This window comes from Sus scrofa, chromosome 6 (assembly GCF_054392235.1).
Source record: "Sus scrofa isolate SSC_HxYL_T2T_F1_AM1 chromosome 6, Sscrofa_HxYL_maternal_Yorkshire_Landrace_v2.0, whole genome shotgun sequence".
Classification (NCBI taxonomy): Eukaryota; Metazoa; Chordata; class Mammalia; order Artiodactyla; family Suidae; genus Sus; species Sus scrofa.
In genome coordinates this window covers 93,075,649-93,103,617 of record NC_139388.1, presented here as the reverse complement: position 1 = coordinate 93,103,617, position 27,969 = coordinate 93,075,649, and the positions used below count along the sequence as shown (strand labels likewise).

General features: G+C 43.7%; 1 protein-coding gene across 2 annotated transcripts in view; it reads right to left on the bottom strand.

Moving 5' to 3' along the window:
• Positions 1-26,883, bottom strand: part of KPNA6 (karyopherin subunit alpha 6) — a 45,279-nt gene extending 18,396 nt beyond the window's left edge. Inside the window, exons 1-3 of one of the 2 annotated variants that reach the window (XM_021095806.2) lie at positions 26,812-26,883; positions 1,684-1,817; positions 459-551 (exon numbers count right to left, since the gene is read on the bottom strand). In XM_021095806.2, coding sequence (XP_020951465.1) covers positions 459-551; positions 1,684-1,817; positions 26,812-26,815 — 231 coding nt within the window. In that variant the 5' untranslated portion in view covers positions 26,816-26,883. Of the gene's footprint in view, positions 1-458; positions 552-1,683; positions 1,818-15,957; positions 16,119-26,811 lie in introns of those variants that run through there. The other variant, XM_013999108.3, reaches the window with a different exon arrangement.
• Positions 26,884-27,969: the final 1,086 nt, after the last annotated feature.

The window sequence follows — 27,969 nt, the reverse complement described above, 5'->3', positions numbered from 1 at the left end:
CGAACCCACAACTTCACGGTTCCTAGTCAGATTTGTTTCCACTGCACCACGATGGGAACTCCCAGGTTCAAGACTTTGCAAACCAACACTAGAGCCAGATGTGAGCCACAATTCTGCTTGGCATCCTGCTTTCCAAAGACTTGAGGGCAAAAGGAAGGCCTAACAGCAGGCTCAGAAGGTGTCTGTGTAAGCCACAGCTGTTCCAAACTGGGACATCTGGAAGCGATTCTCAACCTCTGAGGCAAGCGATGGCTTCCCTTAAATGTTTCCTCTGGTGCTTCCATCAGAGATGAATGCTCGTTGACTCCTTAAGCTGACCAGCTACAAATGGATGCATGGAATAAAGACAAACGTGCATGGTTGTTGGTAAAGCTACGAGATGATGAGAACTGCCCAATTTCTGTTCTGTAGAAGCAAGTATTTTCCAAGTCTGCCTGAAGCACATGCAAGGGTCTTACCCCCGTGGTAGAGCTCACATAGGAGTCCATGAGGAGACTATCGAACATGGCAGCTTCTTCATTAATCAGCTCCACATTTCTCCGTTTAAAAAGCTAAAAGCAGAGAGAAGAGATGGTGGTAAGCCTACTCACCGAAACTAAGACAATGTTAAATTATGCCGTAACTGTCAAGGAAATGCTATTTATGAGAAAATGCCAAGCTTAATATACTGATATGGAAAGCTATTCAAGGGCTTTACTTTCTATGTTGTATCTAATTGTTCACATTTTTGGAGGACATTTCTATCAGCAAAAAAATCTTTTACAATTTCTGTGACTTTTGTATAAAAGGCGATGAGTATAAAGGCTTTGAAGGTTAGCATCTAGACCTGAGAAGGAACCAATTTGGTGTGGCAGAACATAGATGATGAGGCATTAATACAGTCTCAGTTCTAGGGAGACTTAAAAGAATGGACTCTAGAGATAGCAACAGCACAGTCCAGAATGGCTGACAAACTTCTTAAAGGGCCAGGCTTGGGGCTGTGCCTCGAAGGCCAGACTTAATATTGACTATTGGGTAAAAAAAGAGAAGTCTGCAACTAGAGATTCTCATACTAAGTGAAATAAGTCAGGAAGAGAAAGATAAACACCATATGATATCACTTATATGTGGAATCTAAAATATGGCACAAATGAACCTATCTACAAAAAAGAACCAGACTCACGGACAGAGAGAACAGACTTGTGGTTGCCAAGGGGGAGGTGAGAGGGAGAGGGATGGATTGCAGTAGATGTAAACTATTACATTTAGATTGGATAAGCAATGGGGTCCTAATGTGTAGCACAGGGAACTATATCCAGTTTCCTGGGATAAACCATAACGGAAAGGAATTATTTTTTAAAAAACAAGGAGTATTTTTTAAAAAAAGAATAATCAAGCCACTTTGCTGTACGGCAGAAATTAGCATAATTTTGCAAATCAACTATACTTTAATTAAAAAAAAGAAGGCAACAAGGGGTTAGCACTAGAGTGTTATTTTGAAGACATAAATGATGTCCAAGTTGTTCTAAATTATGGAAAAGGAATAAGGGGCAGTTCTTTCTCAAAACTTTCAACATGAAACTGGATGGGAGGCCCACAAAGCTAAGCCACTTTCCCAAGGAGATAGAGTGCAAAGTGGAGGCCAACCAGGGCTGCTGGACCGCTTCCCTGAAGGCATATTGGAAAATACTCAGGTTAACCCACTTGTTGCTCCCGTTTCTGCTTCCGGAGTTGAATGCCCTCTTCCTCTCTTCTTCGCCTCATTTCCTCAGGGTTTAGGGCATTGTTCTTATAGCTCTTCATTCGATAATTGTCTTTTCCTGGGCTCGCCATGGTCTCTAAAGAAGGGAAGATACAAACACAGTGGCAAAGGCTTTTTTTTTTTTTTTTAAACGGCTGCACTTGCAACAAATGGAAGTTCCCAGGGTTGGGGGTCAAACTGGAGCTGCAGAGGCCGGCCTATACCACAGCCACAGCAATGCCAGACCTTTAACCCACGGAGTGAGGCCAGGGATCAAACCCACACCCTCACAAAAACAATGTCAGGTCCTTAATCTGCTCAGCCACAATGGGAACTCCCGGCAAAGCCTTTTTAGGAGGCTAACATTTCCTTCTCTCCTACCCACCCTCCCCTACTCAGAGGACACATAGCTTTCCAAGGAGGCCTAATAATCACAGTAAGTGCACCTGACTTCTCTAGTACCATCCCCACACCAATACACACTGTCTCCTTTAATCATAATAAGCTTATTAAATAAGTGCTAGTACAGCAATTGATATACGTAAAGTATTAAAAGATACAGCCCTTGAGGTTGGTTTCAAATTCTGGCTCTTCTACTTGTTAGCTGTGCAAATTTCAACAAGTTGCTTTACCCTCTATGCCTCAGGATCTCATCTTTAAAACAGGAATATAATAGTTTCTACTTCCTAGAGTTGTTAGAAGGATTAAACAGCTTAATATACCTGTGAAGTACTACTTAGAACAGGAAAAAGCTACTAAAAGCTTAAAAACATAAGTAAGACTTCAGGGGAAAAATTAGGGAGAGGGACAGAAAACATTAAGAATCGAAGACTGGGAGTTCCCGTCGTGTCGCAGTGGTTAACAAATCCGACTAGGAACCGTGAGGTTGTGGGTTCGGTCCCTGCCCTTGCTCAGTGGGTTAATGATCCGGCGTTGCCGTGAGCTGTGGTGTAGGTTGCAGACGTGGCTCGGATCCCACGTTGCTGTGGCTCTGGCGTAGGCTGGCCCTACAGCTCCGATTTGACCTCTAGCCTGGAAACCTCCATATGCCGCGGGAGCGGTCCAAAGAAATACCAAAAAAAAAAAAAAGAATCGAAGACTGAAAAATTTCCCAAATTTGACCTTATAAACCCAAGAAACCAAAATAAACCTTAAACATGTTTAAAAACAAAGAAAATCACACTAAAGCGCATGAGTCAAATTCATGAAAATTAGTGATAATCAGCCAGAAAGATTCATTATAAAGATATGACATGACTTCTTGAACCTATCTATACAGGTCAGAAGATAATGAAGCAACTGAAAGAAAAAAAAGCTATCGAACTAGAATTTTTTTTTTTTTTTTTGCTTTTTAAGGCCGCACCCTCAGCATACAGAGGTTCCTAGGCTAGGGGTCAAATCACAGCTACAGCAGTTGGCCTACACCACAGCCACATCAACGCTAGGTTTGAACTGAGTCTGCAACCTACACCATAGCTTACAGCAATGCTGCTGGATCCTTAACACACTGAACAAGGCCAGGGATCAAATCCACAACCTCATGGTTACCAGCTGGATTCGTTTCTGCTGAGCCACAAGTTTCTGCTGAGCCACAATGAGAACTCCTCAAACTAGAATTCTATACCCAGTGAAAATACTTTTTTTCCTCCACTGCTTTTTTTTTTCCTTTTCTTTTTACATTGCACCCATGAAACATGGAAGTCCCAGTCTAGGGGTCGAATCAGAGCTGCAGCTGCTGGCCTACACCACAGCCACAGCCAAGCCAGATCTGAGCCACAGCTGTGACCTATGCCACAGTTTGTGGCAACAATGGATCATTAACACACTGAGTGAGGCCAGATATCAAACCCACACTAAGCCACGAGAGGAACTCTGAAAATACTTTCTTTTTTTTTTTTTAATGGGCTAATGAAGCCCATTCTTCTTCTTTTTTTTTTTTTGGTCTTTCTGCCTTTTCTAGGGCCTCTCCTGAGGCATATGGAGGTTCCCAGGCTAGGGGTCGAATCAGAGCTGTAGCTGCCCGCCTACGCCAAAACCACAGCAACATGGGATCTGAGCCGCGTATGAAACCCACACCACAGCTCACGGCAATGCTGGATCCCCAACCCACTGAACGAGGCCAGGGATGGAACCCGAAACCTCATGGTTCCTAGTCAGATTCATTAACCACTGAGCCATGACGGGAACTCCTGAAAATACTTTCAAAAATGAAAGTGAAATAGACTTCTAAAGTTCTTCAAGTAGGAGGAAAATTATACCTGATGGAAGTTCAGAAATTCACAAAAGGAAGAATATTAGAGATGGTAAAAAGTAGGTAAAACTCCCTTAAATCCCACAAAGATAATAGGGGAATTATAAAAAACAGTTCAAAAGAAAGCAAGCAAAGAGAGAAAAAAGACCCAAGAATATATAATAGGAGTTCCCTGGTGGCTGAACTGGTTAAGGATCGAGCATCGTCACTGCTGTGGTGTGGGTTTAGTCCCTGGCCCAGGGAACTTCTGCACGTCATAGGCACAGCACCCCTTCAAAAGGCAAATGTAAACAAACTGATTTCCAGTGTTAAAACATTACAGTCAAAAGTCCAGTTGGGGAGTTCCTGTCATGGCTCAGGGGAAAACGAACCTGACTAGTATCCATGAGGATGCAGGGTTTGATCCCTGGCCTCGCTCAGTGCGTTAAGGATCTGGCATTGCCGTGAGATGCAGTGTAGGTTGCAGAAGTGGCACGAACTGGGGTTGCTGTGGCTGTAGTGTAGGCCAGTGGTTACAGCTCTGATTTGACCCCCAGCCTGGGAAACTCCATATGCCACATGTGTGGCCTTAAAAAGACCAAAAAAAAAAAAAAAAGTCCAGTTGTTTTGTTTTGTTTGGCTGAGCCCATGACATATGGAATTCCTAGGCCAGGGATTGAATCCAAGCCATAGTTGCGACCTGTGCTAAAGAGTGGCAACCTTGGATCCTTTAACCAACCCACTCTACTGGACTGGGGATTGAACCCACACCTCTGCAACAACCCAAACTGCTGCAGTTGGATTCTTTTTTGTTGTTGTTGTTCCCTTTTTTGGCCACCCCATGGCATATGGAGTTCCTGAGCCAGGGATCATATCTGAGCCACAGGTGCAACATACACTGCAGTTGTGTTAATCCAGATCTTTTAATCCACTGTGCCAGGCTAGGGGTTGAACCTGTGTCCCGGCACTGCAGGGACACCACCAATACTGTTGCACTAACAGTGGGAACCCCTACAGTTTTTAGTTTAAAAAAAAGAATTACAAGGTATACAAAGAAATAGGAAAATACAGCCCATTCAACGGCACAAAATAAATGGACAGAAACTTTCCCTTAGGAAGCCTAGACACTAGACAAACTAAGAAAAAGACTTTCAAACAACTATCCTTAATACATTCAATGAGCCAATGAAAAATATGGACAAACAACTAAGGAAATCAGGAAAATGTTGAACAAAATGAGAATATCAACTGAAAATATATGTACCCTTTAAGTGGCTGAATTGTGTAGAGTGTGAATTCTATGTCAATAAAGCTATTATTAAGAAAAAAAAGGAAAAAGGAGCAAAATGGCAGAAGTCCTTTCTTATCAGCAATTACATTACACTTAAATGGACTAAACTCTCCAGTCAAAAGGCAGGGACTGGCAGAGGATGAAAAAAAAAAAAAAAAGATTCAACTATATGATGTCTGTTAAGACTTACTGTCTACCCCAAACCACAAATAAGTTAAAAGTTAATGGATTATGTTGCTGTGGTTGTGGTGTAGGCCAGGAGCTGTAGCTCTGATTTGACCCCTAACCTGGGAATCTACATGTCACTTAAAATAATAAAGTTGGAGAACTCACACCTCCTGATTCCATAACTTACTGCAAAGATACAATAATCAAAAGTGTGGTATTGGCAGAGTTCCCATTGTGGCTCAGTGGAAATGAATCTGACTAGGAACCATGAGGTTTCCGGTTCGATCCCTAGCCTCACTCAGGGGGTTAAGGATGATGTCGCTGTAAGCTGTGGTACAGATTGCAGACTCGGCTCGAATCTGGCATTGCTGTGGCTCAGGTGTAGGTCAGCAGCTACAGCTCCAATACAAACCCTGGCCTGGGAACCTCCATATGCCACAGGTGTGGCCCTAAAAAAGCAGAAACAAAAAAAAAAGAAAGAAAGAAAAAGTGTGGTATTGGCATAAGGATAAATACATTGCTCAATGGAACAGAATCGAGAGTCCAGAAAAACTCACACATTCATGGCAGTCAGCCAATTGATTTTCGACAAGGGTGTCAAGTCCATTCAATGTAATAAGAATGGTCTCTTCAACAAAAGGTGCTAAGACAACTAAATTTTCACATCCAAAAAATGAAGTCAGACCCCAAGCTGCTATCATATAAAAAACTTAGGAGTTCTCTTCATGGCTCAGCGATTAACAAACCCGACTAGGATCCACGAGGATATGTGTTCGATCCCTGGCCTTGCTCAGTGGGTTAAGGATTCAATGAGCTGTGGTGTAGGTCACAGACGAGGCTTGGATACTGAGTTGCTGTGGCTGTGGTGTATGCCGGCAGCTGCAGCTCCAATTCGACCCCCAGCCTGGGAACAGGGCACAGGCCTAAAAAGCAAAAACAAAAAAACCAAAACAACAACATAAACAAAAAACACCTTAATGTGGCTCAGATCTCGCATTGCTGTGGCTGTGATAGGCTGGAGGCCAAAGTTCTGATATGACCCCTAGCCTGAGAACTTCCATTTGTCACAGTTTCAGCCCTAAAAAGACAACAAAAACAAAAACAAAACAAAAAAAACTCAGCAGGTTAAGAACTTGGAGCTGTCTCCCTGAGAATGCAGGTTCAACCCCTGGCCTCGCTCAGTGGGTTAAGAATCTGGTGTTGCCGAAAGCTGTGGTGTAGGTTGCAGATGTGGCTCCAATTTGACCCCTGGTCCAGGAATTTCTATATGCTGTTGGTGCAGCTGCAAAAAGGAAAAAAAAATTAAAAATGCACCAGCAAAATAAGAAAAATAAATAAATTAAAAAAATGAAAATGCATCAGCGACCTAAATACACAAGCTAAGACCATAAAACTCTAAGAATAAAACATAGGGGTAAATTTTTATCATCTTGGATTTTGCAGTGGATTCTTGGCTTTAACATCAAAAGCAGAAGCAAGAAAAAAAAAAAAAGAGAGACATAAGAAAGTAAAAAGACAACTTTCAGGAGAAATTATTTCCAAATCACCTGAGAAAGGTTTAATATCCAAAATATATATAGAATTTCTATAAGTTAACAACAAAAAGACAAACAATCAAATTTAAAAATAGGCAAAGGAGTTGCTGTGGCTCTGGCGTAGGCCGGTGGCTACAGCTCCAATTGGACCCCTCGCCTGGGAACCTCCATATGCCACGGGAGTGGCCCAAGAAATGGCAAAAAGACCAAAAAAAAAAAAAAAAAAAAAGGTCAAAGGAGGAGTTCCCGTCGTGGCACAGTGGTTAACGAATCCGACTAAGAACCTTGAGGTTGCGGGTTCGATCCCTGCCCTTGTTCAGTGGGTTAACGATCCAGCGTTGCCGTGAGCTGTGGTGTAGGTTACAGACCTGGCTCTGATCCCGCGTTGCTGTGGCTCTGGTGTAGGCAGGCAGCTACAGCTCCAATTCGACCCCTAGCCTGGGAACGGGGTCCATATGTCACGGGAGCGGCCCAAGAAATGGCAAAAAGACAAAAAAAAAACCAAAAAAACAAACAAACAAAAAAAAAAGGCAAAGGAGGAAATCCTGTCATGGCTCAGCAATTAGCAAACCCGACTAGCATCCATGAGGATTAGGATTCAATCCCTGGCCTCACTCAGTGGGTTAAGGATCCAGTGTTGCCGTGAGCTGTGGTGTAGGTTACAGACGTGGCTCGGATCCCGAGTTGCTATGGCTCTGGCGTAGGCTGGTGGCTTCAGTTCCAACCAGACCCCTAGCCTGGGAACCTTCAAATGCCTCAGGTGTGGCCCTAAAAGACAGAAAAGAAAAAAAAAAAAAAAAAAAAGGGCAAAGGACTTGAATAGACATTTCTCTAGGATAATACACAAATGGCCAACAGGCACATGAAAAGATGCTATATAAAATTAGCCTTTTTTTAAAGTCAGTTTATTTTTTCCTTTTTTTTTTTTTTTTTTTTTTTTTTTTAGGGCTGTGCCTGGGGCATATGGAAGTTCCTGGGCTAGGGGTCGAACTGGAGCTGGAGTTGCAAGCCTATACCACAGCCACAATGGATCTGAGCTGCATCTGTGACCTATGCAGCAGCTTATGGCAATGCTGGATCCTTAACCCACTGAGCAAGGCCAGGGATTAAACCTGCATTCTCAAGGACAATGTGTCAGGTTCTTAACCTGCTGAGCCACAATTGGGAACTCTTCAGGCCAGGGATCAAACCTACACCTTCAGGGTGACCTGAGCCTCTGCAGTCGGATTCTTAACCCACTGTGCCACAGTGGGAACTCCACTATATATATATATATATATATATATATATATATATATATATTTTTTTTTTTTTTTTGCCATTTCTTGGGCCGCTCCTGCGGTATATGGGAGGTTCCCAGCTCTAATCAGAGCTGTAGCTGCCAGCCTGCGCCAGAGCCACAGCAACCAGAGCCACAGCAACGCGGGATCAGAGCCGTGTCTGCAACCTACACCACAGCTCACGGCAACGCCGGATCATTAACTCACTGAGCAAGGGCAGGGATCGAACCCGCAACCTCATGGTTCCTAGTCGGATTCGTTAACCACTGCGCCACGACGGGAACTCCCTAACTATATCTTTTAAAAAAAGATTTCGTATTAGTCTATCTGCATTCATTCATCATAGGACCAATTATATTAACCATACTTTATTTTCTGTGTTCTGGCACTTGAGGGCCTTACAGACTCAGGGAGAGACTGCCACTCCCACAGCTAGCTAATTCCTAAAGCTAACAATTTGCCTAAGAGCATGCCTTTGCAAAGGAACCAATCCAATCCAGAGGCTTATCTCCTTTATCTTGCCTGTATACCCAGGAGGCAATATTCCTCTGCTACATCATCCCAAGGTCCCCAAGGTAGCAGACAACCAGAAGGTATTCCCATAACCCCAAGCCTTCCAGAAATATTCAAATTAGCCAATCCTAAACTGTATATTCTGCCTTGCCTTCTCTTTCCCTCTGAAACCCCAAAAAGGCTCTGGCCTAAACCTCTTGCTTGCTCCTGCCCCTTCTGCCTCCTGACCACCCTGGCATTTTCCTCTGTGACCCTGTGTGGGATGTGGTGACCTGTGACTCACCCCACCCCCAGACCTGTGAGTATAATAAACTTCTTCCTTCCAAACCTCACTGTTGTTTTCTCCTGTGGCTGTGGTGACTTGATCATACCTTATCCAATATTTACATTTTTAAGACAATCTCAGTATTTAAAAGACTGATAAAAGTGAAGTTGATTATGTCGAAGTTTGAGTAGAGGATGATTTACCAACTTGTTTCTCCCTTTATAGGCATTTCCCACCTTCTAAATTTCTAATCCGAGTTACCAAAAGTATTACCAAAAGGAGGAAAAATAAGTTTTATAGGCACACAGAAAGGGACAACACTATCACTGCTCCTTTTCTGGAATGGTTTGGGGTGACTGTGATGAGTTTAAAAAGAAATTTCCCAAAGGTAAGGCTGGTTCAAGCAGGAGATCACCCTGGGAGTACAAATGGAACAATAAAGTATATAAATGTGAGGTGGGGGAAGTAGTCTATTAAGAGATTCTGAAAGAGAAATAAAAACGGAAGTTGAAGAACGAGTTGAATTCTGGAGCTAGAGGTACTAAGGAAAGGAAACTTTAGAGAAGGCGCCTCTGTCCTTTCTGGGAAGCAGGCAGGCAAACCAACAGCAGTGGCAGGGGCAAAGAATGTGCAAGCTTCCAGGCCACATGCACTTGGCAAAGCCCAAGTCGATTCACTGTTAAAAAAAGTTCTAGGGACTGCAGTGGCCTCCCCTTAGCGTCCCTGATTATCCCTGTGCCTGGAGATGTAAGAGGCACATGACAAACTCCAAAAGGCAGCCCTGCGGACTGCTGAGCCCCTCTACCTGACACATGGTTTTTCATGACTCTGAACCTGGGCTCCCCCAGAGGGCTGTCCCTTCCTTCCAGCAGAGCTGACAGTGAAGCTGGAAGGAGAATCAGACTGTGCTTCTTTCGTCACCATGGTGACAAGAAACTATCACAAATATTTGCTTATGACATCACTGGAGAAGCCAAGAAGGGGAGGTTAGATTGGAAGGAGGAATATCTGCAGAAGCCTATCTGGAATCAGCAACCAAAGGAAATGCTGGACTCTCATTTGGGGACCAGCAGGCATAGGGGCTCTTTCATCAAGCACTCCCTTACTTGCTGAGACTGGATGAAGAAATCCACAATATAAATATACCTTTTCTAGCAACTGACTGTCTCAGGTAGACTCTTGAGTTTTCTTCATCAAGGAACTCTCTCAAAGTGAGTAATAGGTCCCTGAAGTTGTATCTCTCATTTCTTTTTCTTTTTTTTGGCTGCACCCTTGGCATGTGGAAGTTTTGGGGCCAGAGATCAAACCCATGCCACAGCTGTAACCAGAGCCACAGCAGTAACAAAGCCAGACTCTTAACTCCTGAGTCACTAGGGAGCTCCTGTGCCTGATTTCTAGAAAATAAGTATTAATGTTCCCATTTTTTTTTTTTTTTTTGTCTTTTTGCCATTTCTTGGGCTGCTCCCGAGGCATATGGAGGTTCCCGGGCCAGGAGTTGAATCGGAGCTGTAGCCGCCAGCCTACACCAGAGATACAGCAACGCAGGATCCGAGTAGCATCTGCAACCTACACCACAGCTCACAGCAACGCCAGATCCTTAACCTGCTGAGCAAGGTCAGAGACCGAACCTGCAACCTCATGGTTCTTAGTTGGATTCATTAACCACTGCGCCACAACGGGAACTCTGAATGTTCCCATATATTTTCTAAGCTCTTAGAACCAAGGACTAGCAATAATAACATGAAATAAGTATAGATCCTGTTATGGCCTAAATTGTTCTTTTTCCCCACCAATTCATATGTTGAAGTCTTAAACCCCAGTACATCATAATGTGATTGTGTTTGGAGATAAGAGTCTTTAAAAAAATGATTAAATGAGGATACTGAGGTAAGGCCCTAATCCAACATGACTACTATATGACAAGGGCCCTCATAAGAGAAGATTAAGATACAGATGTACACAGAGGGAAAACACCATGTGGATGTTAAGGAGAGGTCTTAGAAGAAGCCAACACTGCAAATCTCTTTTTTCCTGCTTTTTAGGGCCGCACCCACAGCATATGGAAGTTCCCAGGAGAGGTCCAACCAGAGATGGCCTACGCCACAGCCACAGCAATGCAGGATCTGAGTCACATCTTCGACCTATACCACAGCTCATGGCAACGTCGGATCCTCAACCCACTGAGTGAGGCCAAGGATTGAACCCGTATCTTCATGGAGTCTAGTCGGGTTTGTAACCCAATGAGCCAGAACAAACATCTTGATCTTGTACTTCCAGCCTCCAGAACTTTGAGAGAATAAAATTTTGTTGGAGTTCCCATTGTGGTTCAGCAAGAACGAACCCGACTAGTGTCCATGAGGATGCAGGTTTAATCCCTAGCCTCACTCAGTGGGTTAAGGATTTGGTGTTGCCATCAGCTATGGTGTAAGTCACAGATGCATCTCGGATCTGGTGTTGCTGTGGCTGTGGCCAGCAACTACAGCTCTGATCGGACCCCTAGCCTGGGAACTTCCATACGCTGTGGGTGTGGCCCTTAAAAAAAAAAATTTGGAGTTCCTGTCGTGGCACAGTGGAAACGAATCTAAGAACCATGAGGTTGCGGGTTCGATCCCTGCCCTTGCTCAGTGGGTTAAGGATCTGGCGTTGCCATAAGCTGTGGTGTAGGTCGCAGATGCAGCTCAGATCCTGTGCAGCTGTGGCTCTGGAGTAGGCCAACAGCAACAGCTCCGATTGGACCCCTCGCCTGGGAACCTCCATACGTCAAGGGTGTGGCCCTAAAAAGACAAAAGATAAAAGACGAAAGACAAAAAAAAAAAAAAAAATTAAATTGCAATATTAAAAAATTTAAAATTTCCAACATTTCTTCACTTTTTATCTACCAAGTCCCTGTCCTCCTCCTCCACCAACCCCCTTTTATTCACTTGTGATACTGACTTTCTGAAGAGACTAGTTTTGGCCAGGGATTGAACCCATGCCACAGCAGCGACCTAAGCTTCTGCACTGCCAATGCCAGATCCTTAACCCACTGTGCCACAAGGGAATTCCCAGTGAAGAGAGTAGTCTTAATGAATGCTCCACATTTTGGTTTGCGTCATTAAGTTTATACCCCTATGTCCTGTGTTTCCTGTAAAATAGATGTTAAGTCTAGAGGCTAGAACAGACTCAAGTTAAGATATATATGTGTGTGTCTATCTATCTATCTATCTATCTATCTATCTATCTATCTATCTATGTGTGTGTGTATATATGTATCTCACATATTTATCTATGTATGACCAGGTCACTTTGCTATACAGCAGAAATTGACAGAACACAGTAAATCAACTATAATAATTTTTTAAAAAATTTTTGGCAAGGATACATATAGGTGATGTTTGGTGCTTCATACTACATCACATCAGGAGGCATCTAATGGCAGGTTGCCCAGATGATACTAAATTTGATGGTAATCATCTCTTTTCTTGAAAGTCACCTACATACCCTTCACTTAAATTTTATGTGACATTTTTCCTGAATATTACATATTTTATGTATAAGATATAATAACACAATGAAATAACCAACTTTAAAAAATAGGCATTGCCAATACTGTTCAATCTGTGTGCTCTGTTCGCCCTTCTAACTCTTCAAACCTGACTTCCTTTCCTTCTACCCCAGAGAAACTGCTTTTATCAAGATCACTGACAACCTCCACATTGCCATATCTAAGATAGAAATTTCTGTCCCCTTCTTAACTCCGCAATAGTAATTACTAATCCCTCCTCTCAGTTTTCTTGGCACCACTCTCAATCAACCTCACCTGATCTTCTGTCTTTCTTGATGTCTCCTCCCTTCATACATCTACATACTGGTTCCTATCTTCACTCTTTTAAGTCATTTCATCCATTCCCATACCTCCCAAGTTTATGTCTCCAGCCCAGTCCTTTTCCGGAAACCACAGACTCATATATTCAACCTCCTATAGAAATCTTCACTTTGCTATCCAAAACTAACTTGATTTCTAACCCCATTCAGCAACAGCATTTACAAGTTACTTAATCCCAATCCTAGGTTAAAAAAAGCTATCCCGTCTCTCGCCTCTTTGATCTAATCTACTGACAAATCCTGAATGTATCCTGAATGAATTTACATCTCTCTTACCCAATCCAAGTCACTGTCATCTCTTGCCTGACTACAAACGCAACCTCTTCCTCACCCCAAATGTATCACCACACAATAAGACCAGAGCACACCAGTGATGCCATGTAGAAGTAAAATCTTCTTCACAATTTAAGGTGCTGCCTATATCTTCATCTCATGTCATCTGACTTTTCCCCCTCAGTCATCATATGCACCAGTCACAATGGCTCTCTCAGTATTTGGAAACTATCAAGCTGTTTTTGGATACAGTCTTAACATTTCCTGTTTTCTTTATGCCCACAATGCTCCTTCCTAGCTCTTAGAACTGCTAGGTCCATCCCCTGTCATCCTAACCCAAAGTAAGTGGCTCTATTTCCATCAGAACACCTGTTTTAGTTCCTTCATTACATTGCTTACAATCTGTATCTGTTCAATTCAATCTGTATCTATTCAATGCTTACTGAACCTCTACATTGTCCCAGACACAAGACCTAGCTATAACAGTTGCGTAACAAGTATTTGCTAGTAAGTGTAAGGGGAGAAGTGTACAGCAAAGGAATCTTTCTTGTGCCTGGAGTGGAGTAGAATTTCCAAAAGCAAATTTTAGAAAGATTTCTTCCTAGAAACCCAGAAACCACAGGTTTCCTCCAGTATTGGTATGAAAAGTGAATAAAAATGCTCTGCTGAGAGGTTCTCTTATGGCACAGCAGGTTAAGGATTCAGCGTCATCACTCTATCACCCTGGGTTGCTGCTGCAGCGTGGGTTTGATCCCTGGCCTGGGAATTTCCATATGCTGCGGGTGCGGCCAAAAGCCCTGCTCTAAGACTGCAGGACACACAGACATTAATAAAAGCAAATTAAAAAAAAAAAAGAAAAAGAAAAAGGCTGCAGGGCACAGACAGCTCAGAAAAAAACATTTTAGACAGCTAAACCCAGTGACCTTGTCAGTATTCATTCTATCTGACTATCTAATTTGTCACTGATGATCACCTTTGCCTTCTTGAAACCTATGATTCTGACAGCACCACCCTCCCAGTTTTCTTAACTTTCCAACCACTCCTTCTCCATTTCATACTGTGTTCCTCTTCTAATGCCAATCTCTCAATGTCAATGTGTAGCAAAAATCTACCTTTAGGGAGTTCCCATTGTGGCTCAGCGGTTAACAAACCCAACTAGGATCCATGGGGATGCAGGTTCAATCCCTGGCCTCATTCAGTGGGTTAAGGATCCCTCGTTGCCGTGAGCTGTGTTTTAGTTCGAAGACACAGCTCATATCCCGAGTTGCTGTTGCTGTGGCATAGGCTGTCAGCTTATAGCTCTGGCTGGACCCCTAGCCTGGGAACTTCCATATGCTGTGGGTACGGCCCTAAAAAGCAAAAAAAAAAAAAAAAAAAAAAAATTTACCTTTGGTCCTCCTCTCAGCAGAAGCTGTCTCATTCCCATGTGATCTCCTTAGCTTCAACCATCACCTTTACACCAAGCACCAAATATCTATTGTCACAACCTCTGCCTGTTAAGTGTACTTCCAAATGCCTACTGGCAACCTCCACCTCACTTTCTCTCCTCAAACCAGTTTCTTCTCCTAACTTCCCCAGTTCATAGTTAATACCATTACCATTCAACTAGTCTTAGAGTCAATCTCTTCCCCAAAAACAGGTTGGTAAACTTATTTTTACCTGTGCCAAAGATTCCCTTCTTTTTTTTGGCCTTGCTAATGGCATGCTGAAGCTCCTGGGCCAGGGACTGAACCTGTACCACAGCTGTAAGCAGAGCCACAGGAGTGACAATGCCGGCTCCTTAACCCACTGAGCCATGAGGAACTCCCTCAAATTCCCTCCTTAAACTCTATCCAGGCTCTTCTGAGCCCTTTTTCAACTAGGCTTCAACCTTGGCCTGTAAAGATTTGAATAAAATCCTTAACATAGTTTCTAATAGCTCAAGGTCACATCGCTAGATGACCCTTGTGCCCTTTAAAGTTCCTGCTGGAGAAAATTTCAAGGCCGCCAAATAAATTTATTGTTTGGCCAACACATGAAAATAGGGTCCCTGTCTCCCAGGCTCTGTGGGAGGGGTAGGAGACTATATTCAATAAGCACCATAGCAAACCCAGGTGGGTTTCATGTGGACTAATCCCTCCCTTGCATTTTGTAATTGCCCATTTCTCTGACTCGACTGACCTCCTCTGACCACCATCACCGCCATTCTCTCATCCTCCTTTTTTTTTTGGCTTTCAGGGCACCCAAAGGATATGGAAGTTCCCAGGCTAGGCGTCAAATCAGAGCTACAGCTGCCGGCCTATACCACAGCCACAGCAATGCCAGATCCTTAATCCAATGAGCAAGGCCAGGGATCAAACCTGCATTCTCATGGATCCTAGTTGGATTCATTACCGCTGAGCCACAATGGAAATGAACTCCCATATACATACTCTCAGATGTTCTATCCATCATTTTAAATGTCATTTTCCAAAAGATCTGAAGTGGTTTACAATAAATTCAACAAAATATAAAAACTAAAAATCTAGAAAAAGAATATACCAATTTGTATAGAAAGATAAATATGGATAAGCAGGACCCAAAGAATCCCCTGCTCAGTGGATCAAGGATCCAGCATTGCTGTGACCTGTGGTGTAGGTCACAGACCTGGCTTGGATCCTGAGTTGCTGTGGCTGGGTGTAGGCTGGCAGATGCAGCTCCAATTAGACCCCTGGCCTGGGAACTTCCCTATACCTCGGGTGTGGTCCTAAAAAGCAAAAACAAATACACCGAAAAAACTGAGTTGCATTTTGATACGTCACCTGTCATCCAAAATAAAGCAATATAAGTGAGTACTTACATAATGCTCACCATCCATGAAGGTGTTTTGTTTTTGTTTTTTTTTTGGCTGCACCAAGGTATGCAAAAGTTCCAGGGTTAGGGACTGACCCTGCATCACAGCAGTAACAACACAGGATCCTTAACCTGCTCAGCCACCAGGGAACTCCCATGATAGTGTCCTGTTAAGCACAACGTTTAAAAAAAATTTTTTTTTTTTTAAATGCTTTTTAGGGCCGCACCCATGGCATATGGAGGTTCCCAGGCTAGGGGTCGAACTGGAACTGTAGCAGCTGGCCTACACCACAGCAATGCCAGATCCAAGCCCCGCCTGTGACCTACACCACAGCTCACAGCAACGCTGGATCCTTAACCCACTGAGTGAGGCCAGAGATCTAACCTGCGTCCTCATAGATAATAGATTTGTTTCTGCTGAGCCAGGACAGGAACTCCAAGTTACTTATTTCCACAAGGCAGGCATAGATAATGCCTCTGCTAAGAAAATCACACATCTGTGCCCTCACTGCTAGATGTAAAGCAGTCTTCTCAAGTTCAGTTCAGAATGCTTTCCAAGAATTCCTGTTGTTGTTCAGCAGTAACAAATCCAACTAGTATCCATGAGGAAGGATGCAGGTTCAATTCCTGGCCTCACTCAGTGGGTTAAGTATCCGGTGTTGCTATGAGCTGTGGCGTAGGTCACAGATGCAGCTCGGATTCTGAGTTGTGGCTGTGGCACAGGCCAGCAGCTACAGCTCCAATTCGACCCCTGGCATGGGAACTTCCATATATTGCAGGTGCAGCCCTAAAAGAGACCAAAAGAAACAACAAAGTTGAGGGGAATAGGGTGAGCTAAAATAAACACCATTTAAGTCAGGTGTAAGGTTTGGAAATCTTTTTCAAAAGTTCAACTTGGAGTTCCTGTTGTGGCACAGCGGTTAACGAATCTGACTAGGAACCATGAGGTTTTGGGTGCGATCCCTGGCCTTGCTCAGTGGGTTAAGGATCTGGCATTGCTGTGAGCTGTGGTGTAGGTTGCAGACGCGCGGCTCAGATCCTGAGTTGCTGTGGCTGTAGTGTAGGCCGGCGGCTACACCTCTGATTAGACCTCTAGCCTGGGAGTCTCCATATGCCGCGGGAGCGGCCCAAGAAATGGTAAAAAGACAAAAAAAGACAAAAAAAGACAAAAAAAAAAAAAAAAAATTCAACCTGGAGTTCCCTTCATGGCTAAAAAGACAAAAAACAAAAAAAAAAACAACTTAGGTAAATGTGGAGTTCCCTTGTGGTACTGTGGGTTAAGGATCCGGAATTGTCACTGCTGCAACTCTGGCTGTTGCTGTAGCGTGGGTCCCATCCCTGGCCCAGGAATTTCTGCATGCCTTGGCCAAAAAGAAAAAAACGCGAAAAAAATAAAAGAAAAAAAACTTAGTTAAGGAGTTCCCATCATGGCACAGTGAAAACAAATCTGACTAGAAACCATGAGGTTGCAGGTTCGATCCCTGGCCTTGCTCACTGGGTTAAGGATCCAGCGTTGCCGTGAGCTATGGTGTAGGTCTCAGAAGCAGCTCGGATCTGGCATTGGTATGGCTGTGGTGCAGGCCAGCAGCTATAGCTCTGATTAGACCCCTAGCCTGGGAACCTCCATATGCCACAGGTGCAGCCCTAAAAAGCAAAAACAAAACAAAACAAAAAATCCTTAATTAAATATAAATAACTTTTTAATTTTTCTTTCTTTTTTTTTGGCTGCACTTGGGAACTCTTAAGAAGCTTTTTTATTTTTTTTAGCCACACCTGAAATATGTTGAAGTTCCTGGGCCAGGGATCAAACCCAAGTCACAGTGGCAAACCAAGCTGCTACAATGACAATGCCAGAGCCTTAAGCCACTGCACCACAAGAGAACTCCAAAGACTTTTTAGACATTTTTTTCCCTAATGCATCCCTCCCATGAGATTTTAATATGCAGACATACTCTCTATTTATATAGGTATATCCGTACTTCATACATAGAAAGAGTAAGCATAAAGCTTGCTTTTTATTCGATGCAAGGTTAAGAATGACTAAAAAGATTTTTTGGTTAAACGTTAAATTAGGAGTTCTTTGTAAGGATCCGACCTTGTCACTGTAGCAGCTTGGGTTGCTGCTATGGTGCAGGTTTGATCCCTGGCCCAGGAACTTTCACATGCTACAGGCGCTGACGGAAAAAAAAGGGGGGGGGGGCTTCTTAGGATGGTGACAATGAATGGAAAGGCTGAGGTTAAACTGATATAAGGGATCAGGGAACTGTAATATTATCTTCTCAGCTTTTCAAGTCAGAAGCCTAAGAGTCACCCTTGACAAGTCCTTTCCCCTCATGCCCACATCCAATCACTAAGAATGGCTGGCTTTATTTCCTAATTATTTCTGGGCTCTTTTTCTCCATTCCTACTGCCATTACCCTAAATCAGATCTTCATCATCTCTTGCTTTAATTTTTTTGTTTTTAAATGGCTGCACTTGCAGCATATGGAAGTTCCTGGGCTAGAGGTCGAATCGGAGCTGCAGCTGCTGGCATACACCACAGCCTTAGCAATACTAGACCCCAGCCACGTCTGTGACACTGCAGCTCATGGCAACACCAGACCTCTTAACTGACTGAGTAAGGCCAGGGATTGAACCTGCATCCTCATGGATACTGGTTGGATTCTTAACCTGCTGAACCACAACAGGAACTTCTTGTGTAGACTTTCTAAGGGCCTCATTAACCTGTTCTTTCTCTTTATTCCAAACTTCTTGAAACAGATTGCCTCTCCTCTCTCATTTCTTTTTTTTTTTTTAAGTTTTTTTTTTGCCTTTTTTTTAAGGGCCACACCTGCAGTATATGTTAGTTCCCAAGCAAGGGGTCCAATCAGAGATGTAGCTGCCTGCCTACACCACATCTGCAACCCGCCAGACCTAAGCTGCATCTTCAACCTACATCATAACTCACAGCAACACCAGATCCTTAACCCACTGAGCGAGGCCAGGGATCAAACCCGCATCCTCATGGATACTAGTCAGGTTTGTGACCCACTGAGCCATAATGGGAACCCCCTCCTCTTTTATGTTGTAGCACACTACAATTCCTTCCATTCAAAACTGTTTTGGTAAAAGATATTGATCAAGTGCATGATGCTAAATTTACAGGACCTTTTCAGTCCTTATTTTGCTGGTCCTCTTGACAGCACTCAATCCTGACAGCCATGTCCTTCTCTGCCAGTGGTCTGAGATATCAATTGCCCCATGTTCTTTTAATTATGGCTGCTGATTCCCTTCTTTCTGCACATTAAAGCTGATGTACCTTGAGGCTCTCTTTTCAGCCCACTTCCCATGATACACATTTTTCACAGGTACTCTCTATTGGTCATTCCATGGTTTTAAGTTACCATCTACAGAGATAACTAGATGATCAATCCTCTATCTCCATTCCCAGATCCCATGCCTGAGCTCCAGACTTCTATATCCAATCCATTTTTGGACACCTTCCCTTGGAGGTCACAGAGATACCACAAAATAATTCAAATTGAAACTCAACTCAGCAGCAGCACTATCCAGCCTGCTGCTCAAAGGAAGAGGCCTAAGAATCATGCTTAATCCCCCTCTTTCAGCCTCCAGATGAAAATCAATAACCAAGCCCTAATTCAAATTCCTAACTTATTCTCAACTGTTGCCACCTCGATTGCCATCAACACTTGCTAGGACTACCACCCTACTTAAGAACCAACTACTTCAAGAAACTCCTGGTTGGAATCTTATTGCAGTCTAATTCATTCTCCGCAAAGCAGTCAAGTAACATAAATAAATAAATGTGATCACATCACTTCTGAGATTAAAACCTTTCAGTGGCACCTCACTGTCATCAGGATAAGGTCCAAATATCATTCCCTCCATGCTATCAATCCATCTAGCCTACTAATTTTTAGCTTGTGAAATATCCAATCATTCCCACCCTGCCACTGACAACTCTTACCCACAGATCAGGTCTCATTAAAGGGAGCTTAAAGGATTTCCCTGATTCCCCTAGGCTGGGGTGGGCCCTCTTACTATATGCATCTATAGCACTGTGCCTGCTCCACTCAAAATATTTATCATTGTATAATGGTCTCCAAAGTATGATACTGAAAATCAACTGGGACGTAGGAAGAAAAACATACATATATTTTTTTTACTAATATATATATTTGTAAGGCTTTGTTATATATTGGCCCTTTTTTTTTTTTTTTTTTTTTCTTTTTAGGGCCACACCAGCAGCATATGGAAGTTCCCAGGCTATGGGTCAAATTGCAGTTACAGCTGCCGGCCTACACCACAGCCACAGCAACTCAGAATCTGAGCCGTGTCTGCAACGCATCTGCAACCTACACCACAGTTCACAGCAATGCCGGATCCCTGAGTGAGGCCAGGAGTCAAACCCACATCCTCACAGATACAGCCGGACTTGTTTCTGCTGTGCCACAAATGGAACTCCATGTTAGCCTACTGATACTGGCAACTTTTATCTGTTGGTCAGATGGCCAAGCTTTCCTGAAGGAAGACTGGGAGTTATACCAAGCAGGTGTGAAGATATTAGTTCATTTACAGCTAACAAACTGCATCACGGACACTGTAAATTAACTATATTCCGATAAAAAATAAAATTAAAAACCCATACTGCATCATTCTGTAGTTTGTGTGCCTAGTTAAGTGGATTTACAAGTTATCTACTTTTAATTAAATTAACATTCACAAAATAAATACCTTAAACTCCTATCAAGACACTGAATGGAAGATAATTAATGCAAACAAGAGGAACAAAGAAGCTAAAGTGCTGAGATCTCTGAAAGTAAAAGCTTCTAAGAATCAGAATATCACCTGCCACACCACAATAAAACAAAATAGGAGTGCCCACTATGGCAAACTACACAAAGGTTAATGATCCAGCTTATCTCTGTGGAGGTGCTGGTTCAATCCCTGCGCTGGTGCAGTGGGCTAAGGATCCAGTGTTGCTGCAGCTGTGGCTCAGGTTGCAGCTCTGGCTCGGATCTGATCCCTGGCCTAGGAACTTCCATACGCTGTGGGTGTAGCCAAAGAAGAAAAGCAAAATAACATAATGACCAGCTACTCACGTCTAAATCAGCCAGATTTTAAATTATACATGAGTTTGTGTGTGGGTTCAATCCCTGGCCTTGTTCAGTGGGTTAGGATCTGGCATTGCCATGAGCCATGGTGCAGGTCACAGACATGGCTCAGATCCCCGGTTGCTGTGGCTGTGGCATAGGCGGGCAGTTGCAGCTCTGACTGACTCCTAGGCTGGGAACTTCCATATGCCACACATGTGGTCCTAAAAAAAAAAAAAAAAAAAATCCCTAAGAAATCATATGGAAACCCAGATTTCCAACCTCAAAGGAGAGCAGGATTGTGGAAAGAGATGGGAAATTATGCAATAAGTCAACACTAGACCCACATTCCCCCATGGCTACAACAGGCTGGAGCTCCTCAGATTGCATGGGACTCTCTAGTTGGCCTACCAGTCTCCATTTGGTTGACTTTACTCAACCACCAATTAGAATTTAAGCTCTGGGATTTCATTTGAAAGATAGCGAAAGATATATTTTTGTCTGTTTTGTTCAGCACTGTATTTCCTGGGCCTAGAACAGTAGCTAGCACACAGTAGGCATTCAATAAACATTTTTCTGAAATTAACAAATAACTTGCCTGCCTATGCCCTAAAAGTATGTTTCTGCCTTCCCCTAAAAGACGAATTGATTAACTTTTTATATTTAGCACAGGGCCTGACACTCTACTCAGTACTTTGCATACTAGGTGACAAACAGCAATTAGTTATCACTTATTGAGCACTCACTGTGTGCCAAACACCATGCTTTATAAGCATTAGCTCGTTTAATCACCGTTAACACTCCTATGAGGCAGACACTACTATCCCTGTTTTTGTTTTTTATGGCCACACCCAAACCATACAGAAGTTGCTGGGCCAGGGATTGAATCTGAACTGCAGCTGCAGCAACACCAGATCCTTTAACTCAACCACTGGGCCAGGGATCGAACCCACACCTCTGCAGTGACCCAAACCACTGCAGTCAGATTCTTAACCCACTGCACCACACTGGGAACTCCCATTATCCCTGTTTTAAGAGATGAGGAAACTAAGGCTCTGGAGACTAAGCAACTGGTCAAAATTACATTATAGAATGAAATAACTATAACACAGGATAAAATATGAAAAAGGCAATACAAAAGGCAAGAACAAAGTGCTACAGAATTCAGAAGGATAGTTCTGAAGGCATAAAGTACATATTTGGGGAAGGTTCCTTAAGGAAGTAGCACTTAAACTAAATCTTGTAAAAGAGGCAAGATTTCCATAGGAAAGTTAGGTCTCAGAGAAGGGACTGCTTGTGTCTTTCTCTACCAAGAAAGCTGAAGTACATACGAAGGAGGTAGTCTGAGCAGGATGCAGGATATGTGGATAAATATTAAATGGAATAAGACTGGTAAAGTCAAGAGGAAGGCCTTGACTACCACCTCCTTAGATTAAGATTTTTATCCTGTAGACAACAAGGAGTCTATGAAGGTTCCTAAACTAAGGAGTAGATTGACAAAGTCAGATGGGTGTTTTGGCAACACTGCTGCAGCAGAATTGGTCATAAGACAGGAGGCTAGAGAAGAGATTCAGAGGGCTCCTGAAATAACACCTTTAAAATTTACAATATTTTTGACATTTGCACTGACGCTTTTACTAACAACATCATCATACTTTCACACTGAGGAGCCTGAGACTCAACAAGGGTAAAGACCACAGAATTAATAGTCTTTGTGGGACGATGCTGTGAGAAAAACTACACAAAACAACTTAGGGAAGGCATCAGTAACTGAAATACACAGTATCCGACAGCAGCCAATACAGAAGGGAAGAAAAGAGTAAGGAATCAAGGATGGGTAAGATTTCTACTTTATGCCCTAGTAGGTCCTACCATTATCAAAAATGCAGGAAAGGCATGTCAGGAAGAGAGAGTTTGTTGCTCATGGGATACTTAGTTTAGTACCTTCTCTGTAAGTTGCTATTATGATTGTGGGGAGGGTGGGCAAGGCTGGAGGGAAACTAAAACAAGAGATGGGCTAAGTTACTTCCTAAACTGCAAGGGTTATCAGAAAGGTTTTGTTACTTGCAGCCCAAAGCAAACTAGAAGCAGCCTTCAGTATCCTAGCTGAACCCAGTGATAAGACAGTTTCGAAAACATCATGAAGAGATCAGATTCTTTTCATCTTCTTTACCCTCCCTCTTAGACTTGCCTGCTTATTCATAAATTCTTCCTCTAGAATTAAGTGATTCCTCTATTTACTACTAGCTCTGACCTTGCCCAAGTTACTGAACCTCTCTTTGCTTCAGTTTTCTCAATTAGAACGTAAGAATCTGAGAATTCAATGAATTAGTATTACAGTACTCAGTGCCTAGCACATAGTAAGTTCTATTACATGATGGTTATTATTCTAGCTTTTCCATCCCCCCCTCCCTTTTTCTGAATCTCTCACACTTTGGTGATATCTGGGTTAAAATATAAACTGGCAAAAAAATAAAATCTAGCAAATCTCTTTTAAATAAGGAAGGCTTTTCTAAAAGTCCTCCAGGCTTTCCTTCACATCTAATTAGCCAAATTTGCATCACATGCCCATGCCTAAATCAATCACTGCCTAGGGAGAGAGAATTACAATGATTGGTTTAGAGTTTATATATATCAAAGACATACCCCCTGGGGATGGGAAGGTGCTGCCAGATTCCTGGTTAGTAGGACGGCAGGAATAATGATAAAACAACCAGTGATAAAACAACCAGTGTCAGTAAAGAAGACTTAAGTCTTGAGAGGCTGTGTCTCTGCTAGGGAGGGTTAGAAAAAGTAACTTTCCAGGGCTGCAAGCGTCACCCCCACAGGGCTCCCAATAGCAGTGAAATCACCACAAAGGTCTGTTAAGGCTAGCGAATTTTTGGCACAGGAGAAATAGTATAGGATATAAGTCACATATCAAGGAGAGCACACCTGAGAAGCAGTGAAATACAGCAGGTTCTAGACTAATGGAGGTGTGGCACAGGCCATGTCAGTGTCCCTGGCACTAGGGCCTAGATCACCAGCCTTGGACTAATCACCTAATCTTCTCAAAGCCTATTTACTCATTTGGAAATGGGGATAACCAAACTACCTCGGATTTGATGTTAGGATTAAATGTAAGGATACATTTCTCCCCTGCAGTACAGGGGCCAGAGTAAAAAGCAAAAAAACCAACCCACTGATTTTCCTTGTGGCACAGGGGGTTAAGGATCTGGAGTTGTCCCCGCAGTGGCTCGGGTCACTACTGTGGTTCGGGTTCAATCCCTGCCCCAGGAACTTCCATATGCCATAGATGCACCTCCACACCCCCCACCAAAAAAACCCACACCAACCCACGCAACACAAAAAACCCCCATGAAACAAAAATACCAATAACCTGGTGTTCAGAAAGACAAGGAGCAAGGTGGGGTCGGGGGAGGTGCCTGAAATGTAGTTGCAGAGAAAAGGGCTGCCTAAAAGTCCCCTTCAGGACCTTGGTCGGGTTTTGTTGCTCTACTAAAGAACTCTCAAAGTCTATCGGAAGGAGTTCTCGTCATGGCGCAGTGGTTAACGAATCCAAGTAGGAACCATGAGGTTGCAGGTTCGATCCCTGGCCTCGCTCAGCGGGTTAGGGATCGGGGTTGTTGAGAGCTATGGTGTAGGTTGCAGATTCGGCTTGGATCTGGCGTTGCTGTGGCTGTGGCGTAGGTTGGCAGCTACAGCTCTGATTGGACCCCTAGCTTGCGAACCTCCATATGCCGTGGGAGAGACCCTAGAAAAGGCAAAAAAAAAAAAAAAAAAAAAAAAGTCTACCAGGAAAAAGACTAGCTTTAATCACACCTTAAGTCTTAGAGGTTTATGAATAGCAAAATGGCTAAGAATCTCAGTTCTGGCATTGCTGTTTTACTGCCTGTGTTATATTCTCTGAGGTAGTTTCCCAATCTGTAAAAATTAAGGGGCTTATTAAACTATATATTAGTTCCTCACCTTTGATGCAGCAGTGTTCCTAAAATTGAAGGCCAATACAAAATCTATGACATAAAATCCCCTGAAATTTTTCATTGATACATAAAGTTACAGTTACAAAGACAAGCCTATCAATCTTTTTTTGGCCATGCGCGTGGCATGCAGAAGTTCCCAGGCCAGGGATTGAACCTGTGCCACAGCAGTGACCCAAGTTGCTGCAGTGACAACCCACATACTTAACTCACTGCCACAAAAGAACTACTGATATTTATAGAGCCCTTCCTAGTCTCCAAATACTGACGTATCTTATTTAGTTTTCAAACACCTGGATTCCCTTCCCTCTTCCTAGAGACAAGGAAAGGAAGTCTCAGAAAGGAAGGAAAATAACATTTACTGTGGATTGTGCTAGATGTTTTCCATATGTATTTGACATTTAAGTGACTGGATGAGAGCTAGGGAGGGCATAGCAGGTAGGATTATAACACCAGATCTGATTCTAAAGTTATTGCTTTGCAGTTCAAGGGAATAATTCATGTTTCCTCAGGATGGCAGATCTTACAAAACTCAATCCCAGAATCTCATTTAGCTCCCCCACTCTCAACACACACGATAGTTAGGGTTAGCAATTTCACTTTGGAGTTTTTCAGTTTCTTTCTGATTAAAAAGTGAGTCCACTAGCAGAAAAACAAAACACCTTTACAACTTTGCCTAGGATTAAAAGCTTTCTTTCTCCCTTTTCTAGCCCAACCACTAGGGGGCCAGGCCATAAAGAACAGCAGCTATAAACTAGCTAGGGCTAGTGATCACCCCGGTTTAAGCCGCTGACTGTGTGACCTTGGTTGAGTTACTTTACCTCTCTAAGCCTCAGTTTCCTTATCTGTAAAACGAGGATAACAGCAATATCTATCTCAATAGGTTGTACATATTATATAAAACGTGACATGTAAAGCAATCAGAACAATGCCTGCACACAGGAAGAGCTTAGCAAATTTAATAGTTTTTATTGCTGGAGAGGAAGTACCCCTGATGGTTCTGTTCCTACGTCCAAAGACTTCGCCACCGCATTCTGGGCACAGGCCTTGCTAGCTGGAGTCCCCTTAGGAAGAGCAACAGGTCGCTCCTTTTCTCCTAAGCAGTGCCGGGCCCAGAGACCTAAGGTCTCCGACCTATATATGGCTACGAGGTGTTGGCAGTGGTATTCTACCACTATGAAGGCTGTCACTCTGAACCCAACCGAACCACCCCATTTCCGCCTCGGCTCTGGAAGTTTTCCCGGCCTTCGGCGGCCCAGGCTGCATTCGGCAAGGCTGCCCCTGGTTAAGGGCCTGCAGCCGGCTCGGCAGGCGTCCCTTAGCCCTAGGACTCCCTCTGCGACGTAGGCAGGATTTGCCTGAGTTCAGGGGAACCAGTGAATCTAATTAGGAGGCGCGTCGGTCAGACACACGCCTGGAGAGGGCCCCCTTAACGCCGCCCGGGCCTGCCACCAGGAGCCCGGCCCCCAGCCCCTGGCTCAGAGCAGGCCGGAGGGTCGGCCCCCTTCCAGCCCCCGGGAACAAGGGGAATCCAGCCCAGAGCCACCACGTGGGGGCTCCAGGAGTAGCAAGGTGTTCCTGGAACCAGCCCCCCAAAGACTGATCCCCGCATGGGCCCTAACCCGGCCCCAAACTGGCCTGAGCAGCGCTCCCGGCCTGGCTTCTCTCCCTCAAACCTATTTGGAAAGACTAAGACATCCTCTGCAGACTAGAGACAGGCTCTCGCCAGACCCCAAGCCCCGAGACCGCCTCAGCCCGAGTCCCCAGTTGCTTGGTTTCCTTACTCACCCATCGCGGCTCCGCTCGCTCCTACTTGGCGGCGGCAGCGGCAGCAGCTTCAGTAGACAATATGGCGGATCTGCAGGACGGCAGCCCGAAACGGACAAACAACTTAACACTCGATCCCGGGAAGAATCGCGCTTTCAGCTCCACCGCCTAGTTTACGCAGTGGAGCGCATTTAAAGAGACAGCAGCTACTAAAGGCGGAGAATAGGGATGGACTATGATGAAAGGGGTGGGTGGAGGGAAGCTGGGAGGGATATCTACTAAAGCGAGTTAAGCGTGCTTAGGGTTTCTCAGTTTTTTTCTGGTTCTGTTTCCTCTTTGTAGTGAGGTTTACCTCCCCTAGAAACTTTTTCTTCCAGAAAGATATTCCTACCTTTCCTAGTTAAAAAACCACGCCTAGATTCTGAGCTGGGTATGAAAAAAGAATCATCTGGAAAGGGGAAGTGACTTGCTCAAGGATATAGAGATAAGGAATTAAAGAAGTCTAGAGCAAACCCAGTTACAATCTTATTGGGAGATAAGAAGTAGAAAAATAATGAGACCCATGCCATGCTTTATAGTTGACATAGCTGTTTAATTTATCTTCAATGCAAGTTCTCTGAGAGCAGAGGTCGATCCTGCATTGTTCATCATTGCGATTCAGCACCTAGCATAGTATGTGGTACATGGTAGTGCACCATAAGTAATTGTTGAGTGAATAAACAAAGGAGTGAACAGACCTGTGAGTTACACAAAACAAGGAGTATGATCTCCCTCTTTATTTGTTGTTGTTTGTTTTTGGGGCTGCACCTGCACCTGCGGCACATGGAAGTTCTCAGGCTAGGGGTTGAATCGGAGCTGCAGCTGTCGGCCTCCGCCACAACCACAGCAATGTCAGATTTGAGCAGTGTCTGCAACCTACACCACAGCTCATGGCAACACTGGATGCTTAACCCACTGAGTGGGGCCAGGGATCAAACCCTTGTCCTCATGTATACTAGTCAGGTTCTTAATCAGCTGAGCCACAATGGGAATTCCCCTCCCTCTTAAGAGGTGAGGAAATTGAGGCTCTGAGTGTTCATGTGTCTTTTGAATTATGGAATTTATGGCTGGTATACATTAGGTCTGCCTTTTTGCATAATAGCATGACAGTCCTCTCCTTTCCACACAGGAAAGCTATGT